Source organism: Cricetulus griseus, chromosome 2, assembly GCF_003668045.3.
Source record: "Cricetulus griseus strain 17A/GY chromosome 2, alternate assembly CriGri-PICRH-1.0, whole genome shotgun sequence".
Taxonomy (NCBI): Eukaryota; Metazoa; Chordata; class Mammalia; order Rodentia; family Cricetidae; genus Cricetulus; species Cricetulus griseus.
This window is the reverse complement of record NC_048595.1, coordinates 94,721,419-94,743,786: the sequence shown is the minus strand read 5'-3', so window position 1 is coordinate 94,743,786 and position 22,368 is coordinate 94,721,419. Positions and strand designations below refer to the sequence as shown.

The following is a 22,368-nucleotide window of genomic DNA, read 5'->3' as shown; positions in this document are numbered from 1 at the left end:
GTCTACTTTTGGTTGATTTCCCCTTTGCCCTCTGACCTCACCATGTGGTAGTGCACCTTGATTCCATCTTGTGCTCTTTCTACGTGACTGGATCCAGTCTTTGGGTCTTTTGTAGATGTCATCTAATCTACATAAATCCCAGTCCTTTCTCTTGAATGTGAGGTTCTTGTCTGTGACTTTTTTACATTCCCAGTGGATGTCTGGCCCAGCGTCAGCTGAACTAAACCTGATTTACACTCCTGCCCCAACCTCTACTGCCTTGGTTCCACCTATAACTTTTTCTGTCCCAGTGGAAGCCAACTCTGTCTCTTTAATTGTTCAGACAGAATACCACGGGATTTCTCTCTCCATCTCATGTTCCCCACCTTATTAGTTGGGTAGTCCTCTTAGGCATTCTCTTTCAGAATATATCTTAACCAGAATTTCTTGCAATACCATCCTCAGTCCAGGTGCCACACCCTCACATATTTCACATATAAGTGCATGCACGTGCACTCTCGAGCATGCCCGCGAGCGCGCGCGCGCACACACACACACACACACACACACACACACACACACACACACACACACATTTAACATAACCCTTTAGTTTACTTATTATGCCTTTGGACTTCTGCTAGAGGATAAGCTTTTTTTAAAATATTTGTGTCTGTATGTGTATGGAATGCAGGCATGTGCAGGCTGTGGCCTGCATGTAGAAGTCAGAGGATCATCTCAAATCTTATATCTTTATCTTTTACTTCCTTTGAGACAAGGTAGACCAGGCTAGGTGACCTGCAGCTTCTGGGGATTTTCCCGTCTCTGCTTCCCATCTCCCCATGGGATCTCTGAGAAACATAGTTTACTGTTCCCGATCTGAATGCAGTCCTCACGTTCGAATGGCAAGTGCTTTACCCATTAGTGCATCTACAGATCCTGGGATTCTGTTCCTTTATTGCCTTGCTTCCCTGAATGGGAAGCTGTAGTACCTGAAACCTGGCAGTTACCCAGTAAATGTGCTCAGTGGATGAGTGGATGAATCAGTGTTCAAAGCCATGGGAGTGAATGAATTACCAGTGGGGCTGAACCCCTGGATCTGTCTTCAGTAACAGAAGAAGCAATAGCAACTTAGAACTCTGTGCTCTAGATGTTTGGAGAGTGTGAGTCACTTGAGGAAAGTAATATCCAGGGGGATGATGTGACTACTGTGTGGTCTAAAGGTCCTTTTTGATATTCTGGTTTTAATCTATGAATTAAGCTGGGCTGTCTGAGAGCAGCACATCTAGGGTATTGTTATAGCTCTCTGTGGAGCTGTTTTGATTTTACTGAGCTTTGACTTTGAGCCATTAGCCTACCATGAAGGACATTGTTTTAAAAGTCCCATGGGTCTTCATTGTAATATTGGATTTATTGCTGCTGTGTTGTTGAGAACGATATTCTCTCTGTTAGAAGTCACCCTCTTTACATGAGGACCATGAAGGGAAGTTCCCTTGAGTTTCATAACGGTAGTAACTGCTCCTTTGAAATGACTTGTTTGATTTTATTTTATGGAGATTGCTTTTTGTGTCAGTACTCTTTCCCTCTCCTCTGTCCCTCCCCTCTTGTTCCTCTCCTCTCCTTACTTTTCCTTTCCTTGGCCTCCCCTGTTCTCCCTCTCTATCCCTCATTTCCAATCCAATAGTTTTAATACAGTGCCACCACAACAATTTTTAACACAGTTTTGAAATCCCATGCCCTTTACCCTTTGTTTGCAAATCTGCTTATTGACCTGAGCGCCAGGAACCAGGAGTCTATTTTCTGTCTTTATAGGTCATTTATTCTAGACATTTCTTATTCTTTCTTGAGTCAAGGTTTATGTATCCCAGGATGGTCTTAAAGTCACTATGTAGCAGAGACTGGTCTTTGATCCCTGATCTGCCTGCCTCTATCTTCTGAGTGCTGGGAAGACAAGTGTGTTCCACTGTGCCTGGTATAGGTGGTTCTAGGAATCAGACTCATGGCCGAATGAATGTTAGCCAAGTGCTCTACCAACTGAGCCACATTCTCAGCCCTATTCTGCACATTTCTTGTAACTTTGATGATATAGTATGGTCTTCCATGTCTGGCTTTTTACACCGGGGGTGGGTCAGGGAGCTGTTTCTAAGCTTCACCAGCATTCTTGCTATGTGTCTGCACTTGGTTCCTTCCTGTGGCTACAGAGCAGTTTTCTGTGAGGATTGGATCCCATGTTTTGACTGTTTTGAGTGATGCTGCCCTGAGCACTTCTGTTTTTGTATGGGCATATGCTTTGGTTTACTTGGGTTAATGCTTAAGAGTGGAATTAACAGGTCAAATGCTAACTGTTTAACTTCTCCAGGATTACAAGTTTGTTTTCAAAGCATTATTTCCCATTTCCCATCCTCTGCAAGACCTTCGCCAGCATTTGTAGTCACCTTACTTTCTGATCCAGGTAGCCTGTGGGTGTGTGGTGGTAGCTTGTTGTCTGTGCTTGCTTTTGTTTTGTTTTTGAGACAGGGTCTTGCGTTTCTCAGGTAGCTCTAGAACTTGAAACACCTCCCCCACCCCCGGCTTAACTTCCTGAATGCTGGGATTTCAGGATTTTATATTTGACCAAGGTATATCTTCTTTAGAAAATGGTGTTTAGATCCTTTGCCCTTTCTTAATTAGTGTTTTTTTTTTTTTGGATGTATGTTTTAAGTTATATTTTCTTTATTTTAAAAACAGTTACTCTGTGTGTGTGTGCGTGCGTGCGAGTGTGTGTGTGTGCGCGCGCGCGCGAGCGCGTGTGGGTGTTTGTGCCTGTGGAGGTCAGCAGACAACTTGTGGAAGGGAGTTGGTTCTTGACATCCACCTTGTGAGGCAAGGTCTCTCTTGTTCCTGCTGCTGCTGTGCTGTATATTCCAGGCTAGCTTCAGGACAGTCTGTCTTAACTGCCCATCAACTGCCTGTTTCCTCATCTCCCTGGATTACAGATTACAGATGTTAGCAACTGCTTTTGACAGTTTCCCCAGGGATCAAACCTGGATCGTCAGGCTTGTGGGGCTATAGCTGGTCACCTGCCTCCTCAGCTACTTATTCTCTACATGTTCTGAGTAGAAGCCTCTTGTCAAATACATAATTTGTAATTGTGTTTTTTGTTTGTGTAGGCTGCCTTTTCACTTTCTTGATAATGCCCTTAACTGTGAAAATCTTAGGTTTGATTTAGCCCAATTCATCTTTGTTTTTGTTTTGGTGTCATGTCTAAGAATTATTGCTTAATCTGCAGTCTGGGGTCCCGAAACCTTGTATGTTTGTTTTTCTAAGATCTTTCTTTGCAGCTTTAGCTCCTATGTTCAGACCTGTGACCCGTTGTCTGACTTTGCTTTGCACTGCTATGATAAAAGCACCACGACCAAAAGCAACTTGGAAGGAAAGGGTTTATCTCACCTTAGGCCTCTAAGTGTTATAGTCCCTCATTGAGGGAAACCAAGGCAGGAGCTAAGGCAGGAATGAAGCACAAGCCACGGGGAACATTGCTTCTGCTACCTTTCTTACATCCCCCAGACCCACCGGCCAAGGAATGGCACTGCCCATGGTGGGCAAGCACCTCCCACATCAATCAAGGATTTAAAAAAAAAAAAAGAAAGCCAAACCGACAGGCCAGTCTGATGGAGGCAGTCACTCAATTGAGGCTCCCTCCTCTCAGCTGACTCTAATTTCTGTCAAGCTGACCAAAGCTAATCAGCACACCTGCTTTTAGTTAATTCAGAGGTTGTGTGGAGGCAGAAGGTCAGCTTCATTCTTCTACATGTGCTACCTCAGTTTCTCAGATTTGCAGACACTGTTCCCTCATCCCTGACTCACTCTAACGCTGTCAAGTGGTGGTTAACCACAGGTGTGTGGTTTACTTCTGGCTTCTCAACTCCACACCATGGCCAGTGTATCAGCTCACTTGTTTGAATTTCCTGAGGCTGAGAACCCAGTGCAGAACCTCCTGACAGGAGTCCAAGAGCCCTAGAGAGTGCATGAGCAAGCCCACATCACCCTGGCTCCACGTGTTGCCCAGCACCCAGGCTTCTTTTCTATTGTTTGCACTTTACCATAGCACTGCTTCACATCCTTTCATAACAAAGTGGGGGGCAACAGTGAACACACACACGCATGCCCAGTGAGTTTACAACATGACAGAAATTAGTTTACAACTGTATGCCCCAAATGTCATCTGCTTTATTCATGGCTTCCAGGTGAAATCTTGCTTATTATCCATTTCACTTCTGCCCGCTTAAAACAGGAATTGTCTGTTAAATATCCTAAGTGTTTCCCTATCAAATTATCATCACCAGCTGGCGGTGGTGTCTTTGTATTTACCTTTGGTTGGAATTAGAAAGTTTCTAAGATTGGCATCCACTTGACTGCTTTACTCTATTTGTGTAATAACTCATTTTCATCTCCCCTGCATATTTAGTATTTATGCTGTTCACACTGAGAATTGTCTTGAATATAATTTGGTGTTATGTCCATAGAATTGTGAATGTTTCTTCTCTTAATTCAGTAATCTTATTCCAAGGTACCTATCCTAAAGAATAACTAAGTGGAAAAGTGGACATTCATTAGATTCTTTATCTCATTTGTAAGTGTGAAACCTGACAATGGATTAGTTAGTTCTTAAGACAATTGCGATTCTAGTTCAAATGGTGCTGATAAGGACAGTTTAGTAACTTCAAAATTGATGTGATAAGTGTAGATGATAGGATCACCACTCAAAACAGAAATGTAAAAATATAGCATCCTTCCCCATGGTAGTGAAGTGATTTTTCTACTCCTGTGTAGGCTGTCTTGTTTCTTTGTATTTAATTAAAAAAAAGATAAACCTGACAATGTAAAAGTTTGTGATTTCTTCCAGCATGGTGGTACACACTAATAATCACTCCTTCTGGGATGTGCAAGCAGGAAAATCAAGAGTTCTAGGTCAGCTTAGGTCATGCTGAGACCTTGTCTCAAAAATTTTTTTTCTCATGTATATGTGATGTGTTCAGAAATGAGACAGCTGTATCACACCTCTTTCTCCAAGGCTCAGGGAATATTGTGGAAGAGAGGGTGGACAGATCATTAGAGTTAGAGGTTGCTGAAGACAGGTGAAAAATGGCAGGCCCATTGCACTTGTCAACTCACAGCAGCTGTGGTTACCTGCACAAGACCTGTGTAAGATCAGTCCAGTCAACTTTCCAGTATAACTAGTGGAGGGGCACCGAGCCATCACCCCTAACTGAGCACTGTTGACATTGATGGCTGCTAGGAGAGGGACAGTCCATTTTCTTTAGGGGTGTATGGTCCCTGGTAAATTGGCCATGTTCTAGTGGATGGTCTTACACCCATGTGTATATGGGCAATACAAATTGAATCCAGTGGGTTGTTAACAATAAAGAACAAGGGAAAAAATGGGACATGAAGTTGGGAGGGGTGGGGGTAGACCTAGGAATTAAGGGAGGATGAACATGATCAAACTATATCATGTGCATATGTGACATTTTCAAAGAATAAAAAATATTATAGTAAATGTAATTCTCATAGGGATTATTTTTCCCCCTTGCAGATGTGAATCTGGTTACACTGGACAGCACTGTGAAAAGACGGACTTTAGTATTCTCTATGTAGTACCAAGTAGGCAGAAGCTCACTCACGTTCTTATCGCAGCCATTATTGGAGCTGTACAGATCGCCATTATAGTAGCAATTGTCATGTGCATAACAAGGTAGGTAATGACCATAGAATGTCGACTTTAAACTATTAACTAGATGTTGTAAATCAGAGAGAACCCTTAAAAAACATATGCCCTGGGCTAGGGGCCTTAAGCTGGCCAGTTCATCAGGTACAGTTCCAGTGTCTGGTCCAATGGACAAAATTTCTACGTGGGTCTGACTTCTCCATGTCTTGCTTCTTTAGAATGTGTTTAGGAACTCATTACCAGAGTTAGGGAAATAACTGGGTTATTGGCAGAGAAGGTGTGAGAACAGTCCATGAAATCAAGGAGGGTAGGTATCTTTGAACTGTATACTAGGACCTACTAGGACCGCTGAATTCAAGGACAGTGGTTGTAGCAGTGTTTCTGGAATACATTCAAGGAAGGACTATGTAGCAATGCTTTAAGTATTGCAGGATTATGTTTTATGGTCTGAGGTTTTATATATATATATATAATATATATATATATATATATATATATATATATATAGAGAGAGAGAGAGAGAGAGAGAGAGATATTACCTGTGGTAAGTGTAGTAAGAAAACAACCATCAGCTTTAAAGATGACCTCTGACTACATCATTGACTCAACATCACTTCCTATTCCTCATATCAGTGGTAAGTAAAAGGTTGAAAAACGCTGTGTTAAAAATAAAAAGCACAGGGGCCAAGATGGCTATCGGGTAAAGACTCTTGCCACCAAACCTAGGACCCATGTGGTAGAAGGAGAGAATCAATTCCTCAAAGTAGTCCTCTGATACACACACACACACACACACACACACACACACACACACACACACACACACACACACACACACACACACACACACACCGGTAAATGTGAGAAAAAAAAAAGCATTTATTGTATGTCAAAAGATTTATTTGCAGTGCAGTTGACAGTAAATGGGTGTTTTTCAAACTGAGTAGAAATGTGTCAGACCAAACTGGAACTTAAAAAGCCAGAGCAGTGTGCCCTGCTCTTCCATCTCCTGTCTGAGCCTCTTCCTTGCCTCCTCCTACCTCCTTTAAGTTTTGGTTCTCATGTTACATGAACATTATCTTTGTATTCTCCTGCTTTTGTGGGGGCAGAGAGTCATAGCATATCAAGTAGGTATTGACAAGCTGATTGGATGCACAGGCCTTCTAGGCAAGGCCTGGAAAGAGACCTGTAAGTAGTCCCAGAACCCTGGGGCCAAAATGATAAATCTAGAAATGATGGAAAAATATTCTCTGAGTAGCTGATGTTTTTCAGGAAGTTTAGGTACTAAAGTCAGCGTGCTATATTCTGCAGAACAGATGATCTGCCTTTAGGCAAGACTACTGAGCATAAAATTGGGCAGTAGATCAAAGTAGGGACATAATGGCATAACAAACAGTGACAACAGGAAAAAAAGATGGGGGGAGGGATATTTAACAGCCTAGCCAGATGTGGCCATTTAATACAGGCTCAGAGGTTAACTACTTTGCCTGTGGCCATTCAGCTAGCAAAAGGGGGAAGTGCCTGGGTTTGGATTCAGTGCTTCGAGATTCTTCAGTCATTCCTCTTTCAACTGAACTATGTAGAGGCAGGGCTGTGCTGAGTCCTGTTGGGAATAGGTCAGCCAGATCTGACTGCTGCAGGGGGACAGAACCAAACTTGCTTTTGTCAAGGTTTAGTGTGTTTGAACCATATTAAAGTTCATGTGCAGAACTGATGGGACTAGGGAAGATGTGTGATAAGGGGAGACCACTTAGGGCATTGGTAGAGGACCACACATTGTCCGGACATTTGTTCCACATTAGGGCCACATTTATTGTGATATAAGGAACACAGCCTTTCCCCACCCTGCTCCCAAATGGCTTGCTGTCTTGTATGTGGAATATTGTGATTCAGTTCTTGGACCACACCACTGAATTTTTAAGGCACGCCTCTCCCATGTAGTCCATTAAGGGACAGCTGTTCATCTACAATGGCTATTGCTTGTGAGGAATCTTCCTTTAAATGGATGTTCCTTCTGGCCCACTTATCTGTGAGTCATGTTTTCTTCTTTTATGCTTGGAATCTTCTTTTATGTTTTCAGACTCCTAGAATGACAGATTGGCAGGGACTTTGAACATGTTTCAGCCAAACTCTTTAGTGTATAGAAGAAAAAACCTTGGTCCCAGGAACTTGGAACTCCTCCCGGTCATGGTGGGTTAGTGGTAGTTAAAGCCTGTTGCTCCGCCTGTCAGCCAGCTCCTTCATTTATGAAATGGATATGATCCCAGCCCTGTCTACATCAGACTATTTTTATAAGGATTAGTGAGAGAAAATCCTTTGAAAACCATCAGAAACATTGTCATTAAGGCTTTTAAGTTAAGGTAAATCAGTCCTCTTTGAAACTGAATAAAAGCTCTAATGAAACTGAACATTAGAGCAAAGGAACTCATTCCCAGACACTGTCTCTACTAAGGAGCATTGAATTTGCACAGGTGGCTACTAATCACAACAGGCAGTTACTACCACTACCATAGGATCCAAACTCAAAACGACCAGCATTCATTTCATTGCCTTTACTCTCCATGAATGCATTCTCTTGTCTGGAGATTCATTCCATATTAGGGCCACAATTACTGTAATATAAGAGCAGAGTTCAGGGATCTCGCACCTGCCGTCTGTGGCATGCTGCAGCTGGGTGCAAACTAGCTCCTTTTGAATGTTTTTCTTGAGTTAGAAGACTTCAGTGCATCCCACCTGACATTATCAGTGCAGTGCTACTTGGTCTCTAGCTAAGCTTTTCTTGCTGTTTGGTACCATGATAACAATTTGAAAACTACCCAGGTCAGCATCTTTTCTACCATCACAGCGATCTGTCACCCGAACTGAGCAGCTGCCAGACCAGAGAGGCAGACGTCCCTCTCAGACTTGTGTATCAGCAGTGCAGGCACTGTTCCTAACTCATGAGTGTGATCCCTCCCAACTCCCAGCTATTTAGCAAAGAACAAACAGCCATTATGTCTGTCCTCATCTTGCTTTGAACTAAACAGTGTCTTGTTTCATTTCCTAACCGGGTACAGTGTGAACTGTGTGTTGCTTTGACATAGTTTAAATATCCTTAACTAAATTTTTTTTTTCCTTTCTGTATTTTCATGCAACAGAAAATGCCCCAAGAACAATAGAGGACGCCGACAGAAGCAAAACTTAGGTCATTTTACTTCAGACACTTCATCCAGAATGGTTTGAACTCCTGACTTTTATATGCACACTGACCATGTGATGTACATTTATTATGTCTTTTTTTAAAGAACGGAAATATTTATTTCAGAGGCCTTATTTTTGGACATTTTTAGTGTAGTACTGTTGGCTCGTATTTAGAATATTTAGCTACAGCAGTTTTGGACTGTTTAGTAGTCTCTGTTTTATGTTTTTAAATACAGAAATTGATTTCACCAATTTGTACCACATGGTAATATTAAGAATTGTTCTTTACTCATGGAATGTAATATTTTTGCAAAGATGGATGGACCCACTTCACAGTGGCTATAAAGTCATACTTCTTCCCCAATGACCACAGCAAATGGCAAAGCATGAACTAAAAGGAAAGATGTTTACAGATTACTTTTCTTACAAAAAATAAAAATCTAGAAGACACTGTGTTTAAATAGATATTTAAATGTTTTTGAGATTTAGTACCTGATTTTTTTAGACACTGCCCCTATTGCATGAGTTGCAAAGCTGTGTGTGTGTGTGTTAGATGTAACATATTTATAAGCTGGATGGACTGGAATTGACAATTTCTCTCTTTGAAGACGTAATTCTAATAATTTGAAATGATACCTGGGAATTAATGATGGAGCAGATCATTGAAAATAGATTTAGATATTGTCAAGATAGGCTATTTAATGAGCAGATTGGAATAAAACCTACATATCAGTTAAAACTACTTTAATACACATTCATTTTTAAACATGGTATTTGTTTTAATATAAATATACAAATTGTATCAGTGTTTGTGAATACAATGCAGAAATAATTGTTAATGATTGGTGCTCTGGAAGTGAGTTTAAAAATGACCTAAGACCTCTAATTCAAATTTGTCCTGTAGTAGCTCTATTAATAGATTGTTGGTGTTTAAAGGTCTGAAATGTAAGTAGAATGTATTGAGGTGTTTAACGTGTAGTTTGGCTAGTCGTGTAGTTTGGCTAGTCAAAATTATGCATGTAGAATTTAAAGACTATGTTCAAACTTAAATATTAATTTTAATAATTTGATTTGGAAAAGCATGTTATAATATAATGTTTTCACTATATGGTCGGTTTTGTGTGTTTATTTATTGTATTCTTTGGTATTGATCTATTAGTACGTGTAATAAGTGAAATTAACAGAAAAGAAGATTGCAGTCCAAAATTTCTCTTTGCTTATACATGCTATTGCTTGAAATGATCCAAAGAGAAAAACTTTGCTGAGTGTTTGGAGCTACTTGGCTTATAGGCTTCATATGAGTAACATAGTGGCTTTAGTGAACTTCTTCACACAGCTTTCCCTTTCCACCCACACAGTCTTATTTGAGGTCCTTAGTCAGTCTGCAAGCATGTTTGGAACTGGCCCCAGTGCTTTGCAAGGGCTCGTGTTGCAGGGCAGTCACGGATGGGCATTTGTAGTTATAAATACTTGACCACTCTCCAGGGTGCGGTTCTTAGCCCTTTAAAGCAGCTTCCTTGCCTGCTACCAAGCTGACTTTTGGCTTCGAGTGTAGGAATTGATTGCTGTAGGACATCTTTTGCTAAGAAAGAAGTAAAATGGAACACAATGGGTCTGCTTCCAATGCTAGCAAAATCCACCAGAATCGATTGTCAAGTGTGACTGAAGACGAAGACCAAGATGCTGCTCTTACGATTGTGACTGTGCTGGACAAGGTGGCCACTGTCGTAGACCGTGTGCAGGCAAGCCAGAAGAGAATAGAAGAGAGACACAGGGAAATGGAAAACGCTATAAAGTCTGTTCAGATTGACCTGCTGAAGCTCTCACAATCACACAGCAACACGGGCTACATCGTTAACAAGCTGTTTGAGAAGACCCGGAAAGTCAGCGCTCACATTAAAGATGTGAAAGCCCGGGTGGAGAAGCAACAGGTTCATGTAACCAAAGTAGAAACCAAGCAAGAAGAAATAATGAAGAAAAACAAATTCCGTGTGGTAATATTCCAGGTAAGCTTGCACTTGTGTTCAGTTTAGTGACTATAATCTCTTTCATTCTTTGTCATCATCGAGTCACAGTTTCCAGTGTCGAGTCTCAGCCACGGTCTGTGGTATGGAGTGGCTGCCACCTAATAGAGCCATTTCTTGCTGACCAACGCCCTATCAACCATGTCTTGAGCTTCTTACTGGTCATGTAATGTGAACTGTGCTTGTGGCTCAACCTGTTTCTTGCCTTTGAAACTTAATACTGTCAGTTTTCTTTCTGTCGTTTGAATCCTATTAAGCACAGTGACCCAGTAGACTTTAGAATGCTGGGACCAAAAAGGGCCCTAAGAAATCTCAAGTTTAAAAACCATCTTTGTTACACAAAAGAAGAAACTTGGAAGGGCAAAGGATGTAAAACACTCACCACATGGCTGAGGCTTGCATTTGATATACAACTTCCCCCTAAAAGAAAACAAATTAGGAACTAACACTCCCACAGTCATGGTTTTATTCTTATCATAGAGAGCCTAGAAACCCAAAAACTTCTCGGAACATATTTGCCCATTGGATTTTTTTTTTTTTTTTGTATTAGCCACAGTAAGACCGTGTTTCTGATTAAAAAATTGGGCCATTTATTTATTCTTCAAGTTTCTGCTGATATTTTGAGATAGTCTTGCCTATAACCCATGCTGACCTAATCCTCACTCTGTAGTAATCTAGGCTGGACTCAAACTGTGGCAATCCTCCTGCCTCAGCTTCCCAAGTACTAGGCTTATAAACATGAGCCACCACTCCAGCTTAAGTTTTATTTTTTATATTATTCTTACAATAATACAGATAAAGAAGTTCCATAGATAATTCCTTACTCAGTAGAAAAGCTTTTTTACTTAACTGATTTAATAAATTGCATGCATCATTGCATTTTTTTTGCTAAGTTCCTATAACTGCTCAAAACTTAAAAAAATTGGAACATACCCAAGGCAATACATAATGTCGACAGTCTATTTTTAAGCTTCTGTAAATTAAAAGGGACAAGTTAAACTCTTTTCCACATTGAAAATAATGATGAGATGAAAGTTTATAGAATACAAAGTAGATGAGAACAGAGCTATTTTTCTTACCCATCTAAACAATGGCCATTACCAAACTATAAATTCAGAGTGTGAATGTTAGAGAAGAATGACCTTCCCTGTTCTGTTATTGGGAGAATTAGCTGGCACAACACTTTGGAAGGCATTTTTGATAGTGTGTTATTATGAATTTTAAAAATTCTTAAGTCTTCTGGCCCCCAAATTTCATGTCAGATAATTTGTTCTAAGCATAAAACCATTAATGTATGCCCAACTATATGCTTTTAAAAGTGAAGGTCATGCACATGAACCCTAGAAGAATAAAAACCAAAATGAAATAAGGACACAGTTGGTGGTAACATCAGGGCCCATAACCTTCACGGTGTTTGTGCATTAGTCAGTGCCCCAGAGCTCTCTCTGTTGAGTGGTCAAGTTACACTGGAAAGGGAGAGAGGCGCTTCTGGATCTGTTTTTAAGAGTTCACAGGTTATTGAGGAAAAAATAGGGAGGAGAGGGATGAGGTGCTTATTTCAAAGAGAGAAGAGTGGGCTGGTGTCTTTTACCATCATCCTTCTAGTCTCCTGGAGGCCTTTCTCTGGTCTTAAAAATGTCACCTGGTTGCAGCTGTCAATTCCAGTGTTGGAGCAGACAGCGGTGAGCTCGGCATGGAACTGCAGAGTAAATCCATTCACCTTCCAGGGGTGTTAGCCACTGCCTTGGGTGTTCACCCTTCATTTGCATGTGGTATGTCAGGAAGTACACTTGGAGTCCCACTTGTTTGCCAAGCAGTGGACCAGGTTTCCCACAGGATTGACAGAAGCTACAGTAAGGAAACAAAAATTACAGCTGGTCCCATATACTGATGTAATTCTATCTCTGTTTTTCTATTTGTATCTATTCCCTGTAAACTTACTGGTATTTTCCCCGTCTTTGGATCCTATAGTTCTATAAAGGAACTAAGAGGCCCTAGTTAGTGACAAACCTCTTTTCTTTTAAGGTAGAGTATCTTGAAACATCTGTGAAATTTAGTTGTTCAAATTATGCAAGAGTTTGTCAGAAAAAAAAGCATTTGCTATCTTTTATAAGTGTACAGGGAAAATATGAAGATTCATGGACATAGGACTTAGACTCATATACTTGTTATTATGTTATATGTTAGAATGTATATATAGATCTGTACGATCAAATTTAGCTATAATTAATTCTCAGTTTTTTTTTAAAGATTTTCCCTTCTAAAATTATTTTGAAATTTTAGCCATTCAGCTAAAGTATATCTTCATTTCCATTTGAGATTTTCCTTAAGTTTCCCCTGGATATATCTTTTGTTGATAATCTTTTTTATTGATATCAAGGTTAACTTGGTAACAAGGGATAATAATAAAAACAGTATCAGATAAACAAAATATTAGTGTCCTATTCACTGCAGTTGTATATAACTAAGCTTTTGCCAAGTTCTACATGTTGGCATTTGAAAATTGTGTGACATTCTAACACAGGTCATTTCTCCTTGAACACTTGTTCACACTGGTGACCCCTCTCATTGTGCATGGCCTGAGCCACAGCATACCTTCTCATGATTTCAGTTACTTGGTAGTGGTTACGGAGTAACTTTTGAAGTTTGATAAGTCCCAGAATTCTGTGCGTCCAAAATGTCCCTAACTGTGTTACTTTCATATTAGTTCAGTTCTATTTTACTTTGCCCCACAGTATTCATTCTGTTACAAAAATGGTACTTTAAACCAGGTGTGGTGCTGTATACCTATAGTGCTTGCACTTGTGAGGGAGAGGCAGGAGGATTGGGAATTAAAATATACAGTGAGTCTAAGGCATGCCTGAGCTATGTAAGACCCTGTCTCAAAAACAACAATAAGCTAATTTTACCTGGATTTTCATGCAGAAATGTGACTGTATTCAGAAGTCAACTATAATTTACCCCTACAACCTTCTATTTTTAGTACAGAGTGTTTGCCCTTAACCCACAGTAGCAAGGACTCATAGGAGCTGTGATAGACTCTCAGGCAAGGTCTTCTATCTTTGCCTCTGTTCACCTTGGGCTTTAAGCCTGATTTTGTACTGTCTGTGGTGTGTTTGAAGATAAGGGTGTGTGAGTCCCGTCTCCCTCTGTCTGATGCCTTCATTGCAGGATTGTGGGGATTTCTACCTACCAAGCAATACCCTTTGGCTCTTTCCTTGTCTAATTATACTGTCTCAGGCTCGCCCAGCCCACATGGTTGCTGAGGCTGCTCCTCGTAGCAGGTGCCAGGAAGGAGAGGAATAACTTCACTGCCTCTCACTGATTCATCAGAAAGTTATGAGACACCCACTTCTGCCTCTTTAGTTGGGTAGAGGGAGGCTCATGGTACTCAGATCCTGTAGCCAAAAATGTAATTTAAACTAAGGAATAAGATTCTAAGGATGCCTTCCTGGCTGTTGGGCTGGTTACATCTTAGGGTGTGTGCAAGCACCCTCCTGTGCCCTGTGCTGGCCTGCCTCTCGCTGATTATCTTCTGACACTCTTGGCAGAGATGGTTTTTCTCCTAGACTGCTTTGCCCTCAGCCTCTGGGGTTCTGCTCTCCTGGTGTTCTGTCTTCTTCCCTCATGTCTAAGTTCAAAATCTCCAAATGTTCTAAAATCAAAACCTAAACATTGCCTCCCTCCCCTTTCTCCCCCCAGCCTCCCATTTGTTTCTTCTAACAGGCTGGTATTGAACTTGTGGTCCTTCTGCCTCAGCCTCCAGAGAATTTGGGGTATAGTCATGGACCACCATGGCAGCAAAATAAAACTAAAAATGAATCATTTTGCAGGAGACTTTGCTTGACCTGAAGTTTTTCTGGAAATGGTATATCATCTATCATAGTTTCCTAAAGTCAGTTTAATTCTGAATTTTGAGATACCCCTCGAATACTTTGTCTCTGGGGAGTTTTGAATGAAACATCACTCTGTTGTCTGTTATCTCTTCTTATCTCTGGCCTTTGGGGTGTGTGTGTGTGTGTGTGGGCACAAGTGTGCTACAGCATGTGTATGGAATCCAGAGGAAAACTTTTGGGAACTGATTTTGTCCTTCCCTGGGATCTGAACTCAGGATCTGAAAAGTATTTGCTTGGCAAGTACTTTTTACCTACTGAGCCCAAATGCTTCCCCTATGCCTTGCTTTTTTACGTGGGTTTTGGGGGTTGAGCATGTGGCAAACACTTCACCAATTGAGAGCTCCCTAGTGCAAGAGTTTCATGACTCTTAATTTCATCACTGTATTAATGGTTCTTGAATGCATATTTCTAGTCCTTACCTCCCTCCTGACTTGAAGTTTCTCACCCTTTCTGCCTGCATACACGCTGCCCATTCCAAAGATGGTGTCTCACCTTCCCTCCCCTGTTTTGCTTCTGTACCTGTCTGAGTTAATGGTAGATCCCTCCCTCTGTTGATGTAGCAGCAGGTCCTGTGGGTTCTGACCTTCAAAGCACATCTGCAGTCAGAAGACTTTTCACACCTTCCCCTGCTTACACTCAGCCTCCCTGATCTACCTTCCCTTTGCCTAAACTCAGTACTGTCCTGTCATTCTTCTTGCTTGTCTTACCCTTGTGGCTTGCTTTCAGCAGAGTGACAACATGGGTCAAATCGTGGTCCTGCTGTCCTCAAAACCTTGAGAAGTGTTCCTGTCAGAATAGTAGATTCTGACCTCACTATTGGCCATGGGGCCTCTCTTGACTTGGCCTCCTTAACTCTCTTCTTGGGGCAAGGTGGGACATTTGAATTGATTCTTAAATAAAGCTATCATTTGTAAAGCTAAAAAAGGAAAAGGGGTATTGGAGATGGAAACAGCCACATATATGAAGGTGTAGAGGGTGAGTGTCTACTTGACACTGAGATATGACTTTTCTATCTGCAGATATGTTGGACAACATCCATAGTCATCCTGGGATTTACATCCAGGGTGCCATAGGGTGGACTCCTCTTGTAGAGGGTTCAAAATATTTTGTGTTTGAGGACCTTGAGAATGGTTAGTGTTTCTGGGCTGGAGAAGAGGGAAAGTAGGATTAGGTCAAGGATTTCCTAAGCATCCTACAAGGTTGGGGTTTTCTCTTTGAGCACTGATGTACTCTTGGAAGTCTTAAGTGAGTTATAACCAGACTGTGCTATAAAAACAGTTCTCAGGAAATTCTCAGATAATGGTCTAGAAGGTCTAGAAGGATAATGGTCTAGGAGGAGAGGGATTGGAGGAGATTGACAGCCCAAGTTCAGACCTGAGGTCATGTGGAGCTGAATTAAGATGTGGGTGGAGGAGTGAAAAGCAAACAAATCATTTTGTACTGTCACTGGTAGAACTTGATGACTAGTTGACCATGGAACAAGAGGGAGAAGTTGTATTTGGAGGTGATAATTCTGAGGTCTCTGCTTTGTGTGGCACCCAAATGGCCACTGGTGCTGAGAGAGAAAGGGAAGGAGATGCAAGTGGAGAGCATCATGGGTGGGCCTTGAGGCTTGCACCTCTAAGTGAAAGGTGCTTTGCTGTATCTAGACAGAAAAGTTTGTCATCTTAGGAGTGGAGAAGCAAAGAAACAATATTTGTGAGAAAAAGACCAAGGGGACAAACATTTGTGAAGGAGGTTTGGAGGTATTGCCAGAGGTAAAAGCTGAAGCCTGCCACACAGGAAGCACTCACCTGTCGCTCTTCTGTCCTACAGGAGAATATCCAGTGCCCTTCATCCTTGGCTGTGGTTAAAGACAGAAGCCTGCCTGAGAACCAGGAGGAGGATGAAGAAATCTTTGATCCCCCGATAGATCTCTCATCAGATGAAGAATATTCTGTTGAAGAAAGCAGATCTGCCAGGTTTAGGAAGTCAGGCAAGGAGCACATTGATCATATCAAGAAGGCATTTTCCAAAGAAAACATGCAGAAGACACGGCAGAATTTTGACAAGAAAGTGAGTGGAATTAGAACTAGAATAGTCACGCCTGAGAGGAGAGAGAGGCTGCGGCAGTCAGGAGAGAGGCTCAGGCAGTCAGGGGAGAGGCTCAGACAGTCAGGGGAGAGATTTAAGAAATCCATTTCAAATGCTGCCCCCTCAAAGGAGGCTTTTAAAATGCGCAGCCTTAGGAAACCAAAGGATTCCAAGGCTGAGAGCCACGAGGGAGACAGAGGGATGGGTGTAGACATCATCGCAGGTAGCCTGGCCCTGGGGCCCATCCATGAGTTCCATCCTGATGAGTTCAGTGAGACAGAAAAGGAGGTGGACAAGGTAGGGCACATTCCCCAAGAAGGAGGGGACCCCCCAACTCCCGAGCCTTTGAAGGTGACCTTTAAGCCTCAGGTGAGAGTAGATGACGATGAATCGCTCCTGTTGGATTTAAAGCAGTCCTCATAGAGAGGCATTAAGTGTGAGCATCAATCTCAAGTCACAATAGTGAAGCCATTTTAGTCATACATAGTAGAAAGGCAAATGGTACAAAAGCTTCATTTCTTTAAAATCCTAAAGATTATAGAAACATCATGTACAACTTTCTTATGGGAATTCTAATCCCCCCGAGAATCTATGACTCTGACAGCTTTTTTTTCTCAAGTGTCACACCTTTTTGTGGCAGCTCTTAGCCAATTAGAAAATAGTTGCATGGCTCAGGTCAGTTAGATGCTTGGTCATCTGTAACACAGGAGGGACAAATCGGTGCCCATCGTTTACTAGCAAACTAGATTTGGGTCAGGATCAACAAGTCCAGTCACAAAGGGGAGTAGCTAATGAGTGTATTGTATTATGCAGATGTTCACAACGGGAGATTGATTAGTGAATCAGTAGCCATACCCCTTATGAAGCTCTTGTGTGAGGGAAGATAATTGAAGTTTTTGGGCTTCATCATTTAGCTGTGGCATCATAACGTTCTTACTAGTGAGACAATCGGCTGGTTGCCATTAATTTCCAGTGATGGATATGGGGAGGGCTTGATGGCCCCGCACTTGGAAAACTTGAGATCTGAGGGATGTCATCAAGTGTGGGGACAAGACACACATCCAGTGGAGAAGCACAGACCACATGGTGCTTCTAAGCCAGAACTTAACAGTTACATCTGTGAAGAAGCCCTCGGCACCAGGCACTGAGGCCCGAGTTGAGCAGAAACTGAAGTTGTACTTGGCAAGCCTTTTCATAGCTTGAAGAGTGAACAATAAATGCTTGGAGGAGCAATTTTTCATTAAAGGCTGACACTAACCTTGGATTTTTAGCTGGGTCCTAACATATTCCTTAGAAATCTGCCTCTAATTGCCTTTAGATTTGGATGTGGGGCAGACTAGTGCAGATTTTGTGTGCATAGCATGAGGTGGAAGTCTGGGGCTCCGCTGTGAAGTGGTTTTTTTAAGGTCTGCCAGGATGTGGGCATAGAAATGACCTCCGATACTCCTATTTTGCAGAGTGAAACTTTTAGGACTAACATGCAGTGCTCATGGGCATTTGTCACAGCGACTTTGCAGGACTTCAGACTCCAGGTGGCTCTAGATTTCCATCTGTGCAGTTAAGAAGTACAAATTGCTGCTGAAGGAAAATCACACCTATTCTGCACTTCCTGCACACTGAAGTCTTTGGATCTTTTTTTTTTTTTTTTTTTTTTTTTTTTGATGTGGAAAAGAGGGTAGAATTTTTGATGGATTTTTTTCCCCTCACATTCAGCTTAGTTTTGAATAATCATGTAGTAGTTAAAAATATACAGGCATGTGAGTGCATGCCTGCTGCCCCAGCACCAACAAGGCTGAGACAGGAGGATCACAAGTGGCCTAAATACATGTTCATCTTGCTTTTTTTTTTTTTTTTTTTAGACCAGGCTGGCCTCCAACTCAGAGATCTGCCTGCCTCTGCCTCCAGTGTATGTGTGCCACCACTGCCAGGCATCTTGGTATCTTTTTATATTGCAAACTAAAGCATGTACAACATTGAATAAAACTCTGAAAGAATAATTCCAAAAACATTTTTGTAACTGCTTAGGAGGTTGGGGCCAGGTGGTGGTGGCACATGCCTTTAATCCCAGCACTTGGGAGGCAGAGGCAGGCCGATCTTTGTGAGTTCAAGACAGCCTGGTCTACAAGAGCTAGTTCCAGGACAGCCTCCAAAGCCACAGAGAAACCCTGTCTCGAAAAACAAAAAAACAAAAAACAAAAACCAACCAAACAAACAAAAAACAAAAAAAAAGGAGGTTGGGTGCCCAACAATAAATTTGAATGTGAAATGATGTTATTATGAAATGTGAGGCCAGGGTTGTGCTTGTAAATCTTTTAACCAGTGATGAATGGAGACAGCAATATGCAAATGAAGGATGAAGTAGTAAATTGAAGGTAGGAAGGATATGGAGAGGTTACAGTTGTTGGTTTCCAGTTTATTTCAGTTGGGCTGAAATACTTTTCTGCAAATATCTGGAGCTTTTGTTTACTGACTCAGACCCAGACTTGACATCATTGGAGGCTTTGCACCCGTGTGTAGCCCTGACCAGCTCTGCACCTTGCTTGGGTTGGTGAGGCACAAACTGTGAATGCTTCATGTCGCTTGGGGCTCATGGTAATCCTGTGCTTCATTTTAATTTTGCTACCAGAATTTTCCCTCCATGTCGTAAATGTGTTCATGCCTTTCCATGTTTAGGACATTCCTAAATTCCACATCCATGATTTCTTGTACCTCCACCCTGTTTTATTGGTGCAATGACAATGGGCTGCAGAATTCATTTACCATAAGGGGTTTTCTAGTTGGTGTTCATTATTGTAAACGTTTCCAGAAACACTGGGTTATTTACTCGTCTGTAATGCAGAGGCACAGATATCAGGGATTAAATAATTTACTCAAGTCAAACCCTTAGCAGGACTTACCACCTTTCTCATGAGATAGAGCAGAACAGCAGTCTCAGGTGCCAGGGTTGGGGAGCTGGTGTTGAAGCTCTTCCAGGGGTGACAGGGGGGGCAATCTCCTGCATGTGATGATCCAGGTGTCCCAAGTGAGCAATGGCTTGGCTCCTGCTTACAGGTTAGAGAAACAGATGATGTGGAATATTAATGTGAGTGGACTTGTTCCCCCAAGGCAAATTTTCATGAATGAAAAACAGAAGCCCAAGAAAAATACAACCATTTTGACTTCATTCTTTGCTTTTCGTACACATTAAAGGGGTTGCTTTTGAACAGGTCTGGTGGTCATGGTGATTCTTTTAATTAAAGATTTATTCGTGTCTCTGTGTGTGAGTATATACTTATGTGTGTGTAGGCTAGAAGAGGCCATCAGGTGACCCCTAGCATCTCATTCTGCCCTCTAGTCAACTGTTCTTTGGAGGCAGGGTCTCTCCCTGGAGGTAGTGTTTCTGTTTTCTCATTTAGGCCAGATGCTAGCAATTTCCAGCCATCTTCCTATTTCTGATCACCTTTAAAGGTGAGTTGCTTCTATGAGTACTGGGATTCGAACTCTGATCCTCACTGTCACAGAGCAAGTACTCATAACTGCTGAGCCATCTCTCCAACCCCTCTTTGTGATTCTAATCTGCTAAAGAGCATGAGTCATGTTGTGCAAAATATTCCCCAGAACCATGTTAACTGTGGTTTGATTAAATAAAATCACTGGACCCCTTTTATTTTTATTCCTGGACAGGTTTTCCATAGCTTCTGGTTTTGAACTCTAGTAAGAAAATTTAGTTTTTGATACCCAAATAAGTGGGAGGATCACCATGTTTTCCTCATCTTTCACTTTGGTGTGCTGGTGCCCTCTCCATAGTGAAGGAGCTTCCTGCTCAGTTTTGGGTCACTCTTGTGACTCCCTTGAATAGCTGATGCCCCAGTGTTTACAGCCCTCCCAGATCAGCCTCAGGCAGTGCGGGAGATCTAGAATAGCTGTGAGTCTCTTAGGACTTGCCTGCCCATGCTGCTGCAGGACCTCCTTCCCCATTGTGCTGCCCTCTCTTCAGTACATCCACGACCTTGACAACTACAGCTGCCTTGTTTGTGGGTTGAAATCCACTGTGCGCTCTCCCTTCTATTCTTTGTTCAAGACCAGAGTTCTGCTTACTTCTTGTGTGTTCCAAAGTGAAGCAACTCCCGATTCTTAACATGGGTAGCTTTCTTCTTGTGTATCGTTTGACACCTGAAAATTCCAGCTAAAGCAGTACTTTGTTTCATTTAGACTGCAATAAAAGCTGCTGTAACTTGCTACACAGGCCAAGGTCGGATGCTCAGGTGCTCAGCTGTTCAGATCAGCCTTGGTTACATAAGAGCCTCATTTCACCATGATCCTTTGGTGCTTGTCACCTTGGATTTGAATCATAGCGTAATACATCAGACTGTATTAGGGATTTAAGATGCATTTGTACAATGTATTCTCCCCCTTTTAAGTTCTAGCTGATGGAAACGCCATACAAGGTTTCACAGCACATTGGAGACCAAAGTTGGGTCCTTATTACAGGCTTTGCATGTGTGCAGGAAATCTCCCAAAAGGAGGGCAGGCAACTGGCAAATTCTGTTGGTAAAGGTAGCATGCAGCCATGACAGGAGATAGGGCTTTGTGTCAAACTGGGAAAGTGCATTGCTCTAATGTGACAGCAGCAAGAAAACAAGATTTGGAGCAGGGCGTTCCAGTTCATCAGCTGCACAGGCCTGTCACAGCCACTGAGAGTAGCTGGCATGGAAACACCCCCCCCCCAGGCTTACCCCAGCCCCACCAGGCGGTGGGGAGGCTGGAACTAGGGCACAGAATCCACTACATATGAAAGTAAGGTTCAGCTTGAAGGTACAGCCTTATTTGTTTTGGGGTCCTAATATGCAGAGTTAAAAATGTAGCTAGCCCATGGGGCTGGAGAGATGGCTTGGTGGGTGAGCCCCCATGGTACTATTTCACTATTTGGTTTCCAGCACCCGAAAGGTGGCTGGACCCGAACTCCAGATCCAGGACTCCCTTCTGAACTCTCTAGGCACCAAGTATGCACACATATGAATATACACATAGATAAAACACACACACTTAGAAAAATATTTTTTTTTAACGTAACCCAATGAACTAAGGTCTGTTTTGGACACACTGAACTGCAGTGCTGATCTTAAGTGAGGACCGATGGAGGAGGGCTGGCAAATTGGACATTATAGATCATAGCTTAGAGAGAGACTGAGAGGTGCATGTTTTTGGGAGAGTGGTAGTATCTCGTGTATTCCCAACTGGCCTGGAACTTGTTATGCATGTAGCCAAGAATGACCTTGAACCTCTGATCTTCCTGCTTCCATCCACAGCTTCATAACTGCTAGGTAAGCCCTATACCAACTAAGCTAAAGACCAGCCTGATGTCCTCCTTAAAATATAGATAGATGAAGTGGTGTGTTTTCATAAGAAAATGACTGTTGGAAAGGAGGAGTTTTCATAGCTGATAAAATCCCAAACTGAGCTCTTCTTTCAAGGAAACTGGTTACTCTTAACATCATTAACCAGGAAGGGCAAGGAGTCTCAGACACCT

The 22,368-nt window shown here is 42.0% G+C and overlaps 2 protein-coding genes across 2 annotated transcripts in view; both read left to right on the top strand.

Moving 5' to 3' along the window:
• Positions 1 to 9,974, top strand: part of Tmeff1 (transmembrane protein with EGF like and two follistatin like domains 1) — a 79,951-nt gene extending 69,977 nt beyond the window's left edge. The window contains exons 9-10 of the mRNA XM_027403108.2: positions 5,555 to 5,713; positions 8,824 to 9,974. Of these exons, the coding sequence (XP_027258909.1) occupies positions 5,555 to 5,713; positions 8,824 to 8,908 (244 nt within the window). The 3' untranslated portion in view covers positions 8,909 to 9,974. The remainder of the gene's footprint in view (positions 1 to 5,554; positions 5,714 to 8,823) is intronic.
• A 285-nt stretch (positions 9,975 to 10,259) lies between these two features.
• Cavin4 (caveolae associated protein 4) lies at positions 10,260 to 20,066 on the top strand. Its single transcript, XM_027403109.2, has 2 exons — positions 10,260 to 10,872; positions 16,602 to 20,066. Exons 1-2 carry the CDS (start codon positions 10,465 to 10,467, stop codon positions 17,280 to 17,282), a joined length of 1,089 nt encoding a protein of 362 aa, XP_027258910.1. The 5' UTR covers positions 10,260 to 10,464; the 3' UTR covers positions 17,283 to 20,066.
• Positions 20,067 to 22,368: the final 2,302 nt, after the last annotated feature.